This window comes from Balaenoptera acutorostrata, chromosome 15 (genome assembly GCF_949987535.1).
Source record: "Balaenoptera acutorostrata chromosome 15, mBalAcu1.1, whole genome shotgun sequence".
In the NCBI taxonomy this organism is placed as follows: Eukaryota; Metazoa; Chordata; class Mammalia; order Artiodactyla; family Balaenopteridae; genus Balaenoptera; species Balaenoptera acutorostrata.
In genome coordinates this window covers 15,829,638-15,848,310 of record NC_080078.1, presented here as the reverse complement: position 1 = coordinate 15,848,310, position 18,673 = coordinate 15,829,638, and the positions used below count along the sequence as shown (strand labels likewise).

Below are 18,673 nucleotides of genomic sequence, written 5' to 3'. Positions count from 1 at the left end.
TTGGCCACAAGGCTAACTTGTGTTCACAGGTCTCAAGGGCAGACCCTCTGGGGTGGCATTAAGGGAGCCAGCAAATGGTGAGTGAGGGACCATTCCATGGTGACTGAGGTAGGTAGGATGAAGTGTCTGGGGAGCCTGCTGCCCCAGGAACAGGCGGAGACCAGAGCTTCATCTGAGCCTCTGTGGCGCTTGGATATGTAGCTCAGCTCTGCATGAGCTTCCAGGCTGGAAGTAGGAAGACACACCAAGTACAAGCTGGTTTTTCATATATTATGTATATTAAAAAAAAAATCAGACTCCAGGTAAGTTGGCTGGAACTGCCAGGGGTTGTCTGTGGGACCGCTGCTGGGGAAGATGCCTCAGCTCTGCTCCAGGTCGACCACCAGGTAGGGCTGGGTGTCCCTCAGGGCCTGGAGGAGCAGATCCTTGCAGGTCAGGTTCCAGGCTGGAGCAAAGCTGAAGAGCATCCTCATCTTGGTAGGATTGGTGCGCTCCGCCCGCACTGCCTGGTACTGCTGCTCTGTCAGGACCTTCCCGTACAGGGCGTCCAGCATCCCATCCACATCTGTGACCCGCGCAATGAGGGCCGCCCGATGCTGGTCCACAAAGTGCAGTGCTGGGGCGGGAGGGGGGAGAGGGGATGAGCTGGGACCAGGGTGGGTGCTGGAGCCTGTCCCTCTTGACACTTTGCTTTCTTTAGAAATTGCCCTGAAGGCAACCCTAAGTGGTGGGGCTCAAGGCGGGCATGCCACCGGGACTCTACGTATAGTGGGATAAGTTTAACTTTGTCTCCCTTTCTCCTCCCAACCAGGCTCAGCCCCAGGAGGTGTTCGTGAGTAGCTGGGTGGGAAGGGTTGGCCTAGCTTTGTGCTCTTTGGGTGCTCCTGGCCTTGGGACAAGAAGCTATGCAGGGGTACGGTGGGGTGGGGCTGGTGAGGTGCCCAGGTAGGTGAGGTTGGGTGTTGAAGGCTTTACCTGGCTTGGCTGCTGTCTGGGGAGGTTCCTTGATCCCGGCTGGCGTGGTTCCGGGGCCTGTAAGAAAATGTTAAGTGGTGTCTCCCAAGTGTTTCTGGGGTCAGGGGGTCTCTTGGTCCGGAAGCCTCCCCAGCAGGAGAAGATTTTATTAAAGGGTAGCAGAAACAGGAAGCGGAAGCTCCGGGAGAGGCGAACTTCTGGGTTGGGAGGAGGGTGTAGAGGGGATACTGGTCCGGACCTGTGTGGAGGGGGCGCACTCACCCTTGCGCAAGGTCTCCTGCAGCTGCTCCGCCACCTCCTGCATGCCCATGTTGCACAGCACGAGCACCGTGAGCTCGGCGCCGTACGCCTCCAGATAGTAGCTGACGAGCTTGTCGGTGAGGTCCACAGGATCCATGGGCAGCAGCGTCCCCCGTGGGATGCGTCCGTAGCCTTCGCGCAGCGGCACTGAAAGCAGCTTCATCTTGAACTTCTTGAACTCGTCAGCGGTCAGGTTCTCCAGTGCATCCAGGATGGCATCACGCGTGCACCCCATGGCTCCTGGGGTCCCCTCCGGCAGCCGCCGCTTCAGCTCACTTGGGGTGGCTGCTGAGCAGGAAGTCTGCTCTGGGGCGGGACCTGGAACTCCCCGCCTTCACTCCTGTCCCTGCCCCAGAACATTGCCCTTGGGTGTTAGGCTCTTGACTACTGTGTTCCTTCCCTTTCTCTCCTGGCCATCGGGGGGCGCCCAGATCGCATCCTTTGGCTGGTCTACAAGGTGGGACCCAGGAGACCTGGTGGAAAAGGGCTCATGGGTGCTGCCTGCCTCTCCAGGCTTGGACTAGGTAGCACAGATCAGGAACCTGGTTTATTGGAGCACTAAGGCTTAGAATCGTGGAATTTTGGAACCCTGAAATCTCCATGTTTCCTTAAACCTTATCATCCTCTCTCCCTGTCATAGGATCAGAACCATAGAATCCTAACAGCCATGTAGCTTCCCAAATTCCACAGGTAGAGATAACTGTGCTTTCTCTCGCCAAGCCTCAGTTTCCTTATCCATAAAATGGGGATAATAACTCTAACTCATTCACTTAGTAATTATTCTAGCATAACGTGGGCTACCTGATGGTGCCTGAAACCTTGCCAAATGCTTCCTGGGAGAGCCAGGATTTGGTCCCCCAGGAACTGAATTTCTTGGGAAGTGATGACAAGAGACACTTGTAATGGTTGAGAAAATTCTTGACTGGAAGGAAAGTCATGGGAAGAGAGCTGTTCTGGGATCAGGGGGCTTGACCCAGAAGAGCAGATGAAAGGTGGCTTGGGTTGGTATAGGTTGGAGTGGGATGGCGTGGGTTGGCGTTGGAGGCCAAGCTGTGCCCAGAATCCTTAACTTGCCCTTAACATGGCTGGGAAGGCCCTGCTGGTCTGCCCCTGTGGACCTCACCAGCCTTGTCTTGCACCACACCCTGACCACACTCCATCTATGAGTTCCAACCACACTGGCTTCTCAGTTCCTCAAATGTGCCAGGCTCCTTTGCTTCTCCAAGCCTTTGCACATGCTATTCCCTCAACCTGGAGCTCTCTTCCCTCTCTGCCTGACAAACTCTCAAGACTTTAGGTCTAAAGTTAAATGCCACTTCTTCTGGGAGACCAGGTTTAGAATCCCTCCAGTTCAAAACACTTGCTACTGGTTTGTAGCTCTCATAGCAATTGTGACTAAATTGTAACTCAGTATTTGTTTAGGCACCCACCTCCCCACTAAAACATGAGCTCTATGAGAGCAGGGACCTTGTCTGGTTCATTGCTGAATCTCCAGCATCAAGAGTGCCTGGGACATAATAGGTACTCAGTGAAGATTTGCTGAATGAAGGAATGACTTGAGGCTGTGTTACCTGCAACATGTGTTCAAAAGCTTCCATCAGAGTAGCAGGGCCCTGCTCCCCATCTGTGTGCGTGTTGCCCCACACAGGCTGGGTAGTACTATGTGCCAACATCCTTACCATGGGTGGCACTTGTGGCCCAGCGGCTAGTGTTCCCTGGCTCATGGCTGTTTATTATTGTGCCTCTTCACTGGTCTTCGTCCTTGCAGAATCTCCATGTCATTTTGTGCACTGTGGCCAGAAGGCTACATCTTCCTAGCCCACACATTGATGCTGTCCCTCCCCTGCTTGAAAACCTCCTATGACCCCTCAGTGCCCCCAGAATCAAGTCTAAGCTCCTTGGCTTGGCCTTTAAGTCCCCTGCCAACTTCCTCTGCAGCACTTTCTACCCTGTGAGCCTCTGGACCTCTGCACGTGCAGCACCTGCTCTCCGCTTGGCCTCTCTTCCCTCCTGGTCTGCTTGATGAGTTCCTGCCTGTCCTCCAACATGCATCAGGAGTCACTTTTTCTAAGAAATAAAAAAATGGAGCCCTTATGTATAGGCTGTGATCCTCCACATGCGTTATTTCTAACCCTTACAACAGTCCCTTTGGGATACGGTATAGTAGTCCTATTGTACAAGTGAGAAGATTGAGGCTCAGAGAGGTTGAAGGACTTGCCCAAGGTCATATAGCTGAGGGATCATGCAGGTTGTCTGGTTAGCTTTTGAGTCTGGCCGCTGTCTACGCTTCCCAGTTGGCTTTTCTGTCCTCTCTGTGCAAAATGAATTATTCCTTGGCCATGTCGGCTGGATACCCCTATGATGCCTTTCTCACAGTGTTTATCACACACTGTGTCTGGTCACTCTGCTTTCCTCACCAGACTGAGGACCCTTTCAGGTCCACAGCACCCAGCACAGGGCTTGGCACAGATCCAGCCTTGATAAGCTTTCATGAAATGACAAAAGAATCCTAGAATCTAGAATCATAGAAACCCGCTCTTTTCACATTTGTTGGAATCTCAGAAGCTTTGGGTGTTTGATCCATGGAATTTAAAAAGCGATTGCCTGATTCAAACCGCACCCCCCCAAAAGAGCGGGGATCCCCTTGGCCATACATATGGCCATTTGCATCTCTTGAATTCTTGTTTGGATGGGGTGGCCTTGGCTTTACGTAAAACCAACGTAACACATCTCAACGGATCTTTTGGGGCTGCAGGGAATTGCACCTTGGGGAGTGTGTGTCATGACTAGGAGGAGAAGGTGGTCTCCTCACACCTGGCTTCCTGGAAGCGGGGGAGCTGAGGATGTGTGTCATGGTGTGACACGGTGCCCCTTCCCTTGTTCCTGCTTATCACCACCCAGGGCCCTTCCTCTTGGACCCAGCTTGCCCCTGGCACCTGACTCAGTCTCATTCTTGCTCAAACACATTCAGACTGAGACACAGAAGATCCGGCTGTGATTTTTCGCCTGACATGCTTCAGAGCACACGCTAGCACTTTGGTGTGATGTCACAGGGAGCCAAGGGACAAGGGGCTGGAAGTGCAGGAGCATCCTCTAATAGCAGTGGAAGCCTCACTCCTGCAGTGATTTCAGGCTGGAGGTCAGAGAGCACAAGTGACACCTTGTCAGGTGGACATGCTCTATTGAGCCCACTGTAGACTCTCAACTCAGAAGGAGAATCTATTTGATCCTAAAAAGATGTATTAACTATATATAAAATAGATAAACAACAAGGACCTACTGTATAGCACAGGGAACTATATTCAATATCTTGTAATACCTATAATGGAAAAGGATCGGAAAAAGAATATATATATACACACACATGTATAACTGAATCGCTTTGCTGTACACCTGAAACATTGTAAATCAACTATACTTCAATAAAAAATAAAAATTTAAAAATTAAAAAAAAGATGTACTAAGGACCTACTAGATGCCCAACCTCATGATAAGTGATGTGGGAGACTAATAATAGTAACGACAGCTTCCATTTTTCAAATTTACTGTTCCAGGCACTGTGCTAAGCACTTAACATGCATAATCTCATTTAATTCTCCCAACAACCCCATGAGGTAAGTGTGTCTATCCTACCTCACAGAGGAGGAAACTGAAGTTTTCAAAAATTCCTCTGGAAGCCTGCGCTGGTAGTACATGAGGAAATACAGACAGAGCCACCTGACTCCTGGGCCCAAATTCCAACCTACGTCCTCAAAGTCCCACTCTCTGTCTTCAGAAATTGACAAACTGCTTGGAGAGATAATGTATATGGAAATGTATGCCTCCTCCAGACTGTCCAAATACACCCTTAGGAGGGCAGATGTTGCAATACTAGGAATGGTAATGTTAACTTCCTCCTCTTTGCAGAATGCTCAAGAAACTCACAAAGCACATTCAGAAGACTGTGGAATAGTGAGAAAAACAGGAGATGAGGGGTATCAGACCCACTCAGATTTGATTCCCAGACCCTCTACCTCTTAGCTGTGTGACTCAGGGTGGTCACAGCCCTTTTCTGGGGTCTGCACTCACCAGCACATAGGGAATGAGTGCTCTGAGAAGGACAGTGGCTTCTCTAGGGTACCCCAGGGAGGTAGACTCAGAGCCAGCTCATTCTTGGAGACTGCAGGGCGGTTTCCCCCTGCGGAGGTGGGGAATAAGAGCCCTGGGCAACTCTCTGGGAAGCCGTGGTAATCCCTTCTCCCTGGGCCCCCCTTTTCTGGGGGAAGTACTCCGAGTTCTGAGCATTGACTCCTGGCAGGAAAGAACCTCTGGGTCTCCCCTCGGGCCCATCTTCTTGCCCCCGGACTAGGCCAGACCAGTTGTTGGTGGTAAGATGCTTCCTGGGTGTGATCCGACACCTCCACCACCCAACAAAAGTAACTGATTGCTGGAGCCAGATTGCACCTGCTGGGGTCAGAAGACCATAGACTGCCAGGACATTGGGCAAGTCATTTAATCTCTTTATGCCTCATGGCTTCCTGTTAAGATAGGAAAAATGATGGGGTTGTTATGAGGTTATAAATGAGGTTATGAGGTTATAAATGGATTGAGAATTGTGAAGTGCTTGGAACAGGCCTGGCACAGAGTAGGTGCTTTTGTGATTGTTAAAGTTTCTTAGCTTCAGTTTCCGAATCTGTGAAGTGGGGATGATGTTATTGACCTTACAGGGCTGTAGGGAAGGTTCGTTGGAACAATTAGTAGTAATAATTGTAATAATATCAATATCAACATTTATTGAACACTTTCTACGGGCCTGGCATTGTTCTAAAAGCTTTCTATGAATTAGCTTGTTGAATCTTCATAACGATCCAATAGTCTCGATAATAATCCTGACATGATCCCCATTTTCCAGATGAGAAAATCAGGTTGATCAAGGTCACACGACGAGGAAAGAGCAGTCAAGATTTGAACCTAGTGGTGGCAGTCACTGCTTCCTAAGTCCTTGGGTGCCAGCATGCTGTTCTTGCTGTTTATTTAGTGTATTATCTAGTTTCATCCTCATAACAACCCTACAGGGATGGTATTATTATCCTACTTATCCTTATATTGTAGCTGAAGAGGCTGCAGCCCAAAAAGGTAGGTGATCTTTCTGGGGGCACCCAGCATGAGTTTGTGACACCAGCATTCAGATCCTGCATCTGCAGGGGCCCCGATCGGGGGATTTCTGGCTTCTCTTTGCATTTATCTAATACAGGGAGTTCTCACCTCCCATGGCACTTATCACTCCAGCCGTTGGGAAGCTCTCCCTTAGGACAAGCTGAAATCTGCCCCCTCTGAGTTCTGGGCCTCAGCAATACTAGTCCTCACCTCCTCCTCCCCTGGACATGGTTTTGGGCCCCTTCTTGTCCCCCACCCTGCTGTAGATGATCTATGTCCCTTTCATGGGTCAGAGGTCAGATCTGGCCCATCTACAGAAAGGGATTGAGTTGAGTGTCACCTCCCTTTCCTGGGCACCCACTCCTAGTGACCAAAACCTTCAGCCCTAGCCTAGTAGGGGTGGAAACTCTAGGTGAGATCTACATTCAGGTTGTTGACTTTTTGAACCGAAATGAAGTGGTTTCAGAGACCAGCTCCAGATGTGCTCTCATCCCCACCTGCCTCCTGTTTGGGGAAGTGGAACTTCCCTGGATTTCTCAGGGTTCTGGTAAAAAGCCCTACCTTCCTGAGACTCTTCATATAACCAGAATCCTTCATATAACCAGGATTAATTGCTCTAATCCAAAAGAATGATAAAACCTCACTTATCTCTTCCCGAGAGGCCCAAATCATTACAGCCCGAACAAAGTTCCTAGGTTAAGACCCCAAGGTGCCAGGAAGCCTGGAGCAGCTCCCTCAGTGGGCCAGCATGAAACATGCAAGAACTTCAAATGTTCAAGAAGGAATGAGCCCCCGAACTCAGAGACAAGTCATAAAAGCAGAGGTGTGCTAGGAGCTATCTGCCCCCTGGGGAGATTTATTTACTTGCCAAAAAGTTGGAGTAAGAAGATCTTTAAGGGGGGCTTCCCTGGTGGTCCAGTGGTTAAGACTCCACACTTCCATTGCAGGGGCCACGGGTTTGATTCCTGATCAGGGAGCTAAGATCCCTCATGCTGCAAGGCGTGGCCAAAAAAAAAAAGAAGAAGACTTTTAAGGAGGGAAGGGGGACAGCTGCTTCCTTCACCTTTATAAGCAGGGAAAATAATTCTTCCTTGTTTCTCACCTGTGGGGTGTCTGGCTACTCTCATGGGACAATTGACCTGGCTCTTGTCGAAGCTCAGACTAACAGAGACAGAGAGTGGTCGAGGGAGAAATGAACAAATCCAGGAAAAGGCTGAGAGGCCAGAAGAGAAGGACAGAGTGAGTGTTTATTCATTCATTGAGTATTTACTGAGCACCTGCTGTGTGCCACAGGCTTTGTTCAAAGTTGGAGATGAGCAGTGAACAAAATTTATATTCTGGTAGGAGGAGACAGACAAGAAACCAACAAGTAAAATATATCATGTGTCAGATCGTGATAAATGTTATGGAGAAAAATAAAAAGGGGAAGGGAGATGTGAGACTTAAAATCAGGGAGTTAGGAAAAGCCCCACTGAAAAAGTGACATGGGGTAAAGATCTGAGGGAGGAGGGGGAGGCAGTCACAAAATAACTGGGGTTTGAAAGAGTGTTCCAGGCAGAGGGGAGAGAAATGCAAAGGCCGAGGCGGGAGTGAGCAGAGGGAGAGATGAGTGATGACTAGGGTGTGAGGACTTTGGTTTTTAAATTGAGATTTGAAGGATAAGCCTTGAGGCTCCCAGAGCAGAACGGAATTCTCGGCTGCAGGCTCTGGATCTAGTTCATTCATTTATTTAGCTGTCCCTCTATCACTCATTTTCCAAGCACTTAGGGAGGCCCACTTTGCCCCACAGCTTGTGCTGAGCACTGGAGACACCAACAGGGAAAAGGCTCTCCCCTCAGCCCTGCAGGAAGAAAAACTTTCAGGGTTGGGGGAGGTTCTATTCTCCCGCAGGTGGAAATAATACTGCCGGTGTGACTTTGGAGAGCCTTAAGCTTGGGGAATAAGTGGGTGACAAGCTGGGGAGGGGGCCACAGGCAGGGAACAGGGGAGGCTGGAGAGTGCGGAGGTTGGGGTGAGGGAGAAAGGGGAGACTCCCTCCAATCATGTTTCTGTCTTTTCCGTGGTATGAGAGGCCCTGTCTCTCTGCTGGCTCTGAGCTCTGGCTCCAGGCTGGGCAGGGGATGGGCCAGGACAGGTGGCCTTGACATGTGATGCTTGTCTGACCGCTCAGTCCTCACTTTTAGAACGGTTTCCAGAAGTGATGGAAGGGGATGGGCAGGGCAGCTAAATATAGTCCTGGGGCCAGAGCTCAGTCTGGGAGGGTCTGTCTGCTATTCACTGCGTGCCCATCACCCGTGGTGTCCCTTGTCCTCGCTCTGAGCTCGGTGCTTCCTTCTCACCTGTCTTCAGACACAGCTCTGACCTACCTACAGTTAGGCCTGACCTTGACTGGGCCTCTTGCGAGTCTCTTTTTGTCCAAGATCTCCAACCAGACCTGTGAGTCCTGCCGGTCCGGCCGGCCTGGGGATATGGGGGAGGGGAGGGCTGCAGGCCCTGGAGAGGTGAGAGGAGGGGAGGGGGGAGGGGCGCTGGAGAATTTGGGGTTGGGGCTGAGGCCTGGGGCTAAGTCGGGGGAAGGACAGTGGGTAAGACCGTGTTTGCAACCCAGCCTCGTGTTTAGGAACTGGGATTGAGACCGGGTCCCTGATAGGGGCTATTTGGGGGGCCGGGGCTGAGAACCGCAGTTGAGGCTGCCTTTGGGACTGAGAGGGAGTCCCCTTCCCTCCCTTGGCTGGAACCAGAGTCCCTTCCTGTTTGAGATGAGAGGCCTCTACAGGCTGGGGGTCCTCCCTGCGGGGCTGCCAACCCCGCCTGGGACTGGGGCTGGCCCGGGATTGTGGCTCCGCTGAGCCTCCCTGACCGACACCTCCTTACCCAGGCCCGCAATGTCGGCTGCACCCGGCCTCCTGCACCAGGAGCTGTCCTGCCCGCTGTGCCTGCAGCTGTTCGACGCGCCCGTGACAGCCGAGTGCGGCCACAGCTTCTGCCGCGCCTGCCTAGGCCGCGTGGCAGGGGAGCCGGCGGCGGACGGCACGGTGCTCTGCCCGAGCTGCCAGGCACCCACGCGGCCGCAGGCGCTCAGCACCAACCAGCAACTGGCGCGCCTGGTGGAGGGGCTGGCGCAGGTGCCGCAGGGCCACTGCGAGGAGCACCTAGACCCGCTGAGCATCTACTGCGAGCAGGACCGCGTGCTCGTGTGCGGCGTGTGCGCCTCGCTCGGTTCGCACCGCGGCCACCGCCTGCTGCCCGCCGCCGAAGCCCATGCGCGCCTCAAGGTGCGGGGCCGAGCGGCCTCCGGTGGGGGGCGGGGGCGGATGGGGTTGTTGGACAGGTCGGGGCCGGGCCGATCGGGCCTCTTGAGCTTCAGGGCCCGGTGCGCCTGGAGTTGCCGGGTACGCGGGCGGGGCGGGGCGGCTAGGGAATGGGGGGGCTGATGGGCTGAAGGCGGAGCTTGGCGGAGACCCGAGCCTGAAGAGGCGCTCGGAGACCGGCCTCGGCGGGATAGGCGCGGCAGCTGGAGCGCGCCGGAGATGCGGGGGCTCAGCCACGGGGCGGAGTCTGCGGAGCCCGGGGCTGAGCGAGGACTGAGTCGGTGCCCGCCGCCCAGGCGCGCAGGCTCTGCTGCTGGGCCGAGGCCCGGCTAAGAGGGGCGGGGCTGGCCGGGGGGGCGTGGTGGTGGGCGGGGTGGGCACACAGCTGCTGGGCGGTGGCCCCCCCGCGCCCCTGGAGCCTCCGAGCTTGTGCGGGCCTGACCGTCACCAGATGTGGCCTAATCCAAGGGGACCCGGGAGGCCAAGGCACGCCTGGGTACGCACCTCTGTGCACAGGCCCAGGTTGGCACCGAGACCCAAGTCCAGGCTGTTACTGTGATTGGAGCTGGAAGTTCCAAACGCTTCCAGAGCCCACACACAGTTGTGCGCCCCGAGGTTGGCGATTTCCATGGAAGCCCAGCCAAGACACCCAGACATTGGCAAATGGGGACACAGGCACACGCTGGCTCAGCTGTCATACGTATGGCAAATCACACGCATGCATCTACAGGAGGGTTTATGTATACACAGGCCCAAGGAGGTCTGTCATGAAGCATTTATAGGGTTGTTGGAAGAATAAACGACAGGTGCAGGGGCGGGAGGAGGCGGGGTCTGGAGGCATGGAGCGGTCCTCCGTCTCTGTCTCCGCGGTGCAGAAGTTGCCACCGTCTTCTCGCGCTGCTGTTTGGGGGAGGTGGGGGGGTGGGGTGGGGGGGTAATCTTTGCCCACAAACATCAGCGTTGCAATGCACTTCTCCTTGGCCTCCAGACTCCTAGAGGGGGTAGACCCCGCCCTGAGGCTGGTATTCAAGGGCCCCAGTCTCCCCTAGGGGCCCAACTTCACCGTACCTCCGGCTTCAGCCTTGCACAGTCCCGCTCGGTGCTGGCTGGTGGTCCCTAACCCAGTGCAGGAGCCTCCTCCACCCAGGAGCCCTCCCTACCCAGGCTCACCTCTGCTGATAACCACAGAACTCCCATCCTTACCCATCTTTATCTGCGAAGAGAGAACAGAGTCCGTGAAATGGGACAGGGCACCAGGCAGCCCAGGAGCCTCGAGGGGGCAGATGGGGTGGGATACAGTCTGCCAGGGTCTGTACCAGCCCAACCCTAAGCCGCAGGGAGGGGCTGGCTGGAGGTCTGAAATGGGGATCCCTGGAAGGAGCCTGAAAGAGGAGTGGGGCAGGAAGCCTGGGGTGGGACTGAACACCTGGGTCCTTGGGGAGGAAGAGGGGCTGGGCCCAGAGACCATGTGCCAGACCCAAGTATGGTTGAATGGGATCTGCCGGGTGAGGGGGACACTCACGACCCCCCGAAGCCATGCTGCCTCCTCCTGCACGCCTCGGAGTAGAAGGAGACAAGCCTGTCGGTAAGATCCACCACACACCACGTCGTGGAGCACTGCTCCCCACACCTCCTCACTGCAGGATGTCCGAAAGTGTCTGTGCAGCCCCCAGCTTCTAGGGTGGCATTGTGCTTTGTCCCCATGGCTCAGCCCTTCTGCCCATGAACCTCGGACGGCTGAGAGCCGCCAGGCCCACCCCGTCCTGCAGCAGGCAGGGCTGTGGCCCTGCAGGACGTCTGGGGGAGGAGACGGACCTGGCGGCTGGCCACGGGAGCCCATGGTCCAATTCCTGTGAGGATTCATCAGCAAACAGTGCCTAGAGGGTCTCCCAGCTTCCTTTAGTGGGAGGTGGGAAGGAGGCTGCCAATTTGTCACAACCAGAGGTGAGGGGGGGATGACAGTTCCCATTCTGCAGAAGAGCAAACTGAGGTTGGAAGCCATGGAGGCATGGCTGATTCCAGGGCCATGGGTCTGATTCCAGGGCCGTGCACCTCCCGGCAAACAGTGGCTTTGGCTGGAGGTATAGGAACTCCCTTACACCTGCATTTCAGGAGTCACAAACTGACAGACCTAGAGTAGGAGCTGACCCACAGATATGTTTGGTTCATCCATGCAGAAGACATTTTTATTAAAATGTCTACTCCCAGAGCCCACCGGTGTGCAGGGAGGCTGATTAGGGTGTTTTGCTAAGGTTCTGCTTTTAGGTATAGGGTGAAGGCCAGGAATAGCAGGAGGCTGCATTTCTTCTTTACACACCCTCTGCTCACCGCTGAAACCTGCTGTGTGCAAAGCCCCTGCCCCTCCAGTGGAGGAGACCAAACCACATTTGTGATTATCATCCTCACAGAGACCTGTGCTGGGGGGCTGTCTGCTGAGGCGATGGAATCAGGGAAGGAAGGCAAGGCTAGGGAGGACTTACCTAGACAGACAACAGGAGAGTGAAGCATTCTAGACCTCAGAACCGGTACCGGCAAGGACTTGAGACCAGCGAGTGTGTATGGTAAAATGCCAGCCTCGCTGGAAGAGAAGCTGGCGCTGAGGCTGAGCCAGAGGGAGCAGGTTAAGTGGGGGAGGTGGGCAGCAACATCACTTCTTTATGTCTCACCCCCCAGACGCAGCTCCCACAGCAGAAGCTGCAGCTGCAGGAGGCGTGTATGCGGAAGGAGAAGAGTGTGGCCGTGCTCGAGCATCAGCTGGTGGAGGTGGAGGTGAGGGGCTCCGCACAGCAGAGCCCGGGGACTGGGGGTCTAGGTTGGGGGGTCCCCAGCCAAATGTTTTTGTCTGTCTGTCCCCACAGGAGACAGTGCGTCAGTTCCGGGGGGCCGTGGGAGAGCAGCTGGGCAAGATGCGCTTGTTCCTGGCTGCACTGGAGGGCTCCTTGGACCGCGAAGCTGAACGTGTACGGGGTGAGGCAGGGGTAGCCTTGCGGCGGGAGCTGGGGAGCCTGAACTCTTACCTGGAGCAGCTGCGGCAGATGGAGAAGGTGCTGGAGGAGGTGGCAGACAAGCCACAGACTGAGTTCCTCATGGTGAGCACTGGATGGCTTTCCTCTCTGCCCCTCAGCCAGGGTTCAGGTCTCAAAGACCTCATTCCATTGTTAGGCAGGGACCCTGAGGTCCAGAGAGGGGCAGGGACGAGCCAGGGTCACACACTGAGGAGGGGTGCACCCCAAGATGGCCATTATAGTTGTTTAAGCTGGGCACTGCACAAGGACACTATATCTAAGTGGGCACCATTCATATCATAGATATTGTAGGTCTGCATATTTATTAGGACAATTTTTTTACCAGGTGGAATTAGTTTCTTGAGGAAGGGGGTACATTTTTCTTCTTTTAAATTAAAAAAAATTATTTGTATTTATTTTATTTTTGACTGTGTTGGGTCTTCGTTGCTACATACGGGCTTTCTCTAGTTGTGGTGAGCGGGGGCTACTGTTCGTTATGGTGCGCAGGCTTCTCATTGCGGTGGCTTCTCTTGTTGCGGAGCACGGGCTCTAGGCAGGCGGGCTCAGTAGTTGTGGCACGTGGGCTCAGTAGTTGTGGCTCGCGGGCTCTAGAGTGCAGGCTTAGTGGTTGTGGTGCATGGGCTTAGTTGCTCCGCGGCATGTGGGATCTTCCCGGACCAGGGCTTGAACCCGTGTTCCCTGCATTGGCAGGCAGATTCTTAACCACTGGGACACCAGGGAAGTCCCAGGAGGGTACTTTTTTCTAATTCACATAGAGGTAAAGGGCTAAGGGCGACCTTGAATTCTGGGCTTCTTTTGTCTTCTCTGATTCTTCCTGGTCCCACACTCAGCATTTCTGTGGTCCCCCCCACCCTCAGAAATCCCCAGTGTGCTCACTGCCTGCTCAGCTCCATTCTCTTTCTCTCTCTTTCCAGAAATACTGCCTGGTGACCAGCAGGTGAGATCAGCCTGGCCCTGCCCCCTTTCCCACTTTGCCCTTGTCTGCCAGGGACACTGGCACCCTCTACTCCCATTCAGTCCACTGCGATCCCCCTGCACGTTGTGTGGATGTAGAAAAGAACCCAACATGTCCTTCTCCTCAGGGACCTCCCAGACTTGTCCTGGAGACAGACAGGGACACAGGACACAGGAATCACTCAGTGCTGCCGTGGAGGGGAGGTGGTGGCCAGGGCAGGTTTTCCGGAGGTGTGCATTGTAGAGTTGGACGCTGAAGGAGCGAACAGGAGTTGGCTAGGTTAAAGAGTTGGTGGAAGACCATTGCAGGCAGAGGGAACAGCAGTGCAAACCGCTAAGAGGGAGGGAAGATGAAGCTGGTGAGGCAGGAGGGGCCCAACTGTGAAGGGCGGAGGAACTGGACCTTATCCCAACAGAAGGCTTTAAAAAAATTCTAGTAAAATATTCATAACATAAAATTTACCATTTTAACCTTTTTTTTTTTTTTTTTTGGCGCGGCTTGCGAGGTCTTAGTTTCCTGACCAGGGATCGGCAGTGAAAGCACAGAATCCTAACCACTGGACCACCAGGGAATTCCCCATTTTAACCATTTTTTTTTTTTAGTGTACATTTTAAGTTCAGTGGCATTAAGTACATTCATGTTGTTGTGTAACCATCACTGCCATCCATCTCCACAACTTTTTCATCTTCCCCAACTGAAACACCAACAGAGGAGTTTTAAGCCAGGGTGTGATGCGGTGGGGCTGGTGTGGGGGGGACCCTGGAACTCCACCACAGCACGCGTCCTCCTCTCTTCTGGGTACCCCCGCTTGCCCTCCCCCCACCCCGTGCCTCCTCCAGGAAGTCCCTTCTCACACACCTCTCCCCCCTCCCCCCCCCAGGCTGCAGAAGATCCTGGCAGAGTCACCACCACCTGCCCGTCTGGACATCCAGCTGCCCGTCATCTCAGATGACTTCAAATTCCAGGTGTGGAGGAAGATGTTCCGAGCTCTGATGCCAGGTACTGGGAGGGTCTCGCTCTGGGTTTGCGTTTGTAACTGTGTGGTTGATGGGAGGCTCCGGCCACATACAGAGAGGGAGGTCCCAGCTGGGGAGGTCATCCAAGAAGGGCCCACTGCCCCTTTCCCTTGGGGTTTCCCTGCACCTTCATAACCTGTGCTCAGAGAAGGATCTTAAAGGGCATGGGGTTTTCAGGTGGGTGACTGACATGGTGAGGGCGCTGCTTACTGAGAGGGTGTTGCTGCCGGCAGAGGGGAGGCGGGGGCCCGGGTTTGAGCCCTGCGTGATCCTTGGCCCGTCCCGGCCCCTGTTGGCCAGTGGAGATGATGATCCCTGCTAACTGGGGGCTGAGGACCTGCAGAGATGGAACCCTGGGGTCAGACACTGACTCTGGCCTGTGGCTGGGGAGGCCCAAGGGCTCAGCCTCCTCTCCCCAATAGCTAAAGCACATTGGAGTGCTACAGGTTACAGAGCTCCAGGACACGTACACAAGGCTGGTGCAGCCCTCACTGGTGGGAATGGAGGGACCTCCATTTTATCCAAGAGAAGACTAAGGCCCAGAGACTGGATCACCACTGAGGTCACACAGTGGGGTGAGGTAGGGACTGGCCTAGGACCAGGCTTCCTGACCATCTCCTGCTCTGGGGCCTTAGACGGCGAGTGACATGCCTTGTATCAACTTAGTCCTGCCCACAACCCTGGAAGGAGGCAATTATGGCCTCGTTTTACAGCTGAACAATCTGAAGCCCTGAGAGGTGTGGTCTTTGGCCCCCACCAGTAAGCAGAGAGGGGCTCACTTCCCGGAGATGCCGGGAGGATTAGAGGAGACGCAGCTGGCCCACAGGTGGGTGGGCAGAAGGCTCGCGGGAGCCACACCCGCAGGGCCTGACCCTCCTCCCTCCGGTGGCAGCGCTGGAGGAGCTGACCTTCGACCCGAGCACGGCCCACCCAAGTCTGGTGCTGTGCGCCTCGGGCCGCCGAGTGGAGTGTTCGGAGCAGAAAGCGCCGCCGGCCGGAGAGGACCCGCGCCAGTTCGACAAGGCCGTGGCGGTAGTGGCGCACCAGCTGCTCTCCGAGGGCGAGCACTACTGGGAGGTGGAGGTGGGTGACAAGCCGCGCTGGGCGCTGGGCGTGATCGCGGCCGAGGCCGGTCGCCGCGGCCGGCTGCAAGCGGTGCCCTCGCAGGGGCTCTGGCTGCTCGGGCTGCGCGAAGGCAAGATCCTGGAGGCTCACGTCGAGGCTAAGGAGCCCCGCGCCCTGCGTACCCCGGAGAGGCGGCCGACGCGCATCGGGATCTACCTGAGCTTCTGCGATGGTGTCCTCTCCTTCTACGACGCCAGCGACCCCGACGCGCTCGAGCTGCTCTTCGCCTTCCACGAGCGCCTGCCCGGGCCTGTGTACCCCTTCTTCGACGTGTGCTGGCACGACAAGGGCAAGAACACTCAGCCGCTGCTGCTCGTGGGGCCCGACGGCGGCGGGGAGGCCTGAGCCGCCCGCCGGGTTTGGGGAGGGGTGCGGCGCCCTGCCGGCCTGGAAGGAGAGACGGGTCGGGTTGCTGGGCTTGAAGGCAGGGCGGAGGGGGTTGGGGACCGGGGACTTCAAGCGTTCTGAGAACTTTGGGGTTGGCATGAACAGGGGACTGCCAGCCAGGGGTTGGGGTGGTGGTGGGAAAGGGAGATCTGAAGTCAGGTCAGTGGGGGAACTCCACTTGGAGAACCAGGAAAGCCCGAGGGTTCTGAGAAGAAACAGATTAAGGGTCAGGGGGCTTGGGGAGAATTACGGGGAGGAGCTGGAGAACTCTGTAGAGCAGTGGTCCCCAACCTTCTTGACACCAGGGACCGGTTTCGTGGAAGACCATTTTTCCACGGATGGGGGGCGGGGGCGGGGGTTTGGGGGATGGTTCAGGCGGTAATGCCAGCGATGGGGGGCGATGGGGAGCACAGATGAAGCTTCGGCTGGCTTGCCCGCAGCTCACCGCCTGCTGTGCGGCCCCGGTTCCTAACAGGCCACAGACTGCCACCGGTCCGTGGCCCTGGGGGTTGGGGAGCCCTGCTGTAGAGCAAGGAGCCCCTGCAACCTTGCACTCCGCTCCCCCTTGGGGGCCTCCACTGCCAGGGTCCAGACTCACTGTAGCAAGAGGCCTTCCACTTGGTGATTCCCCAACCGGAGCATGCATCAATATCACCTTTTCAAAGCGCCTAACAGTTCTGGTTCAGTAGGTCAGGGCAGGTCAAAAATGTGCCTTTCTAACAAGTCCGCAGGGGACGCTGATGCTACAGGTCACACGCAGGATCACACCTGAAGCATTGCTGACTCAGCCGTCCTTCTGTTCAATCAGCTCTCTGTTACAGAGAGTCAGTTATCACATAGCTATCAGCTATGAGGCATAGAAAACCCGAAACATATTCCTCCATGCAACGGCTGTTTAAAAACTGCCAGAGGGCTTCCCTGGTGGCGCAGTGGTTAAGAATCCGCCTGCCAATGCAGGGGACACGGGTTCGAGCCCTGGTCCGGGAAGATCCCACATGCCGCGGAGCAACTAAGCCCGTGCGCCACAACTACTGAGCCTGTGCTCTAGAGCCCGCGAGCCACAACTACTGAAGCCCGCGGGTCTAGAGCCTGTGCTCTGCAACAAGAGAAGCCAAGACAATGAGAAGCCCGCGCACCGCAACGTAGAGTAGCCCCTGCTCACTGCAACTAGAGAAAGCCCGCGCTCAGCAACGAAGACCCAACGCAGCCAAAAAGAAAAAACAAACAAATAAATAAATAAATTAAAAAAATAAAAATAAGAACTGCCAGAGCCTATGCTGGGTGAATAAACTGACCCCCAATCTTTTGCCCTTTGTCTCTGGAATATGTTCACTGAGTGTCTAGGACATGGTGGAAATCCCCCAAGTTGCCAACCAAGAGAAAGAGCCTGAAGCTAGCCCTGCCCTGGGCCCTGCTGCTTGTGGAGGATAGAAGCTCCCACCTCATCACACCCCCCAACCCCCAGTTGCCTCCTCAAAAGCCAACTTTTTTTTTTTTAACCCAAAGGCCTGTTTCTTGGGTTTTGGAGTAACCACTGAAGCCAAGAGTGGGAGTCCCTCTTCCCTGGAGGGAGAGGCTTTTGGGGACTCAGGCAGGTGGGACAGGAGGCTGCTGCCTCTCTCATCCTAAGGGAGGGTGAAGGCCTGCGGCCATTCACTGTCACCAGTGGGCCTGCTGCTGCTGTGTGAAAAGGCCTGGGGCCCCCTGGCAACTGTGGGAATTTTCTGGGGGTGGGGGGAGAAGAAGGTGGGCAGGGTTAGAAAGGCCTCAAGACCTGGCTGGGGGTGCACTCCTGGCTGCGTCTGACAGAGGAGGGCCTCTTGGGCCCTGGCTCTGGGACACAGAAGAGAGGATTCATTTGAGAAGCTCTTTCATGCTAGAAAATAAAACCATAAAGTAAAGAGATTCTTTGGTTGTCGAATCTAGCAGCATGAATAAACACGATTATATTCTGACTCCTTCCTCATTGAATCCGTGTGAAGAGATGAATGTCCTATTGCTAGGCAGTATCCTCTCATGGCCAGCCCAGCCTTCAGTCTTGACCCATCAAATCTTTCTAAAAACCCAAATGTGGTCATGTGATTCAGTTGCTCAAAACTTTCAAGGACTCCTAGTTTCCTGCAGGAAGAAGCCCCCAGTCTTTGGCTTGGCTGCCCGCGTGCACCGCTCGGCTTGTGGGATCTTAGTTCCCTGACCAGGGATTGAACCAGAGCCCTCGGCAGTGAAAGTGGAGTCCTAACCACTGGACCGCCAGGGAATTCCCCCTCCAGCCTCATCCTGTGCTTCGTGTACACGTACGCTTACACTCTGGCCCTACTGAACTCTTGGGGTCCCTGTTCACCCCATATTATGCAACTCTCCACTAGGAATGGCTTTTCCTTCCCCCACTCATCCTACAAGTTTCTCCAGAAACACCACATTTCTTAGCTTCTCGTGATCCCA

General features: G+C 55.0%; 2 protein-coding genes across 2 annotated transcripts; one reads left to right on the top strand and one right to left on the bottom strand.

Moving 5' to 3' along the window:
* Positions 1-325: 325 nt before the first annotated feature.
* LOC103004444 (apoptosis-associated speck-like protein containing a CARD) lies at positions 326-1,510 on the bottom strand. The gene is made up of 3 exons (XM_007186457.2): positions 1,237-1,510; positions 976-1,032; positions 326-616 (listed from the first exon to the last, which is right to left on the bottom strand). Exons 1-3 carry the CDS (start codon positions 1,508-1,510, stop codon positions 360-362), a joined length of 588 nt encoding a protein of 195 aa, XP_007186519.2. The 3' UTR covers positions 326-359.
* Positions 1,511-8,619: 7,109 nt separating this feature from the next.
* Positions 8,620-18,186, top strand: TRIM72 (tripartite motif containing 72). Its single transcript, XM_057530209.1, has 7 exons — positions 8,620-8,847; positions 9,290-9,686; positions 12,396-12,491; positions 12,581-12,811; positions 13,663-13,685; positions 14,584-14,702; positions 15,612-18,186. Exons 2-7 carry the CDS (start codon positions 9,297-9,299, stop codon positions 16,187-16,189), a joined length of 1,437 nt encoding a protein of 478 aa, XP_057386192.1. The 5' UTR covers positions 8,620-8,847; positions 9,290-9,296; the 3' UTR covers positions 16,190-18,186.
* Positions 18,187-18,673: the final 487 nt, after the last annotated feature.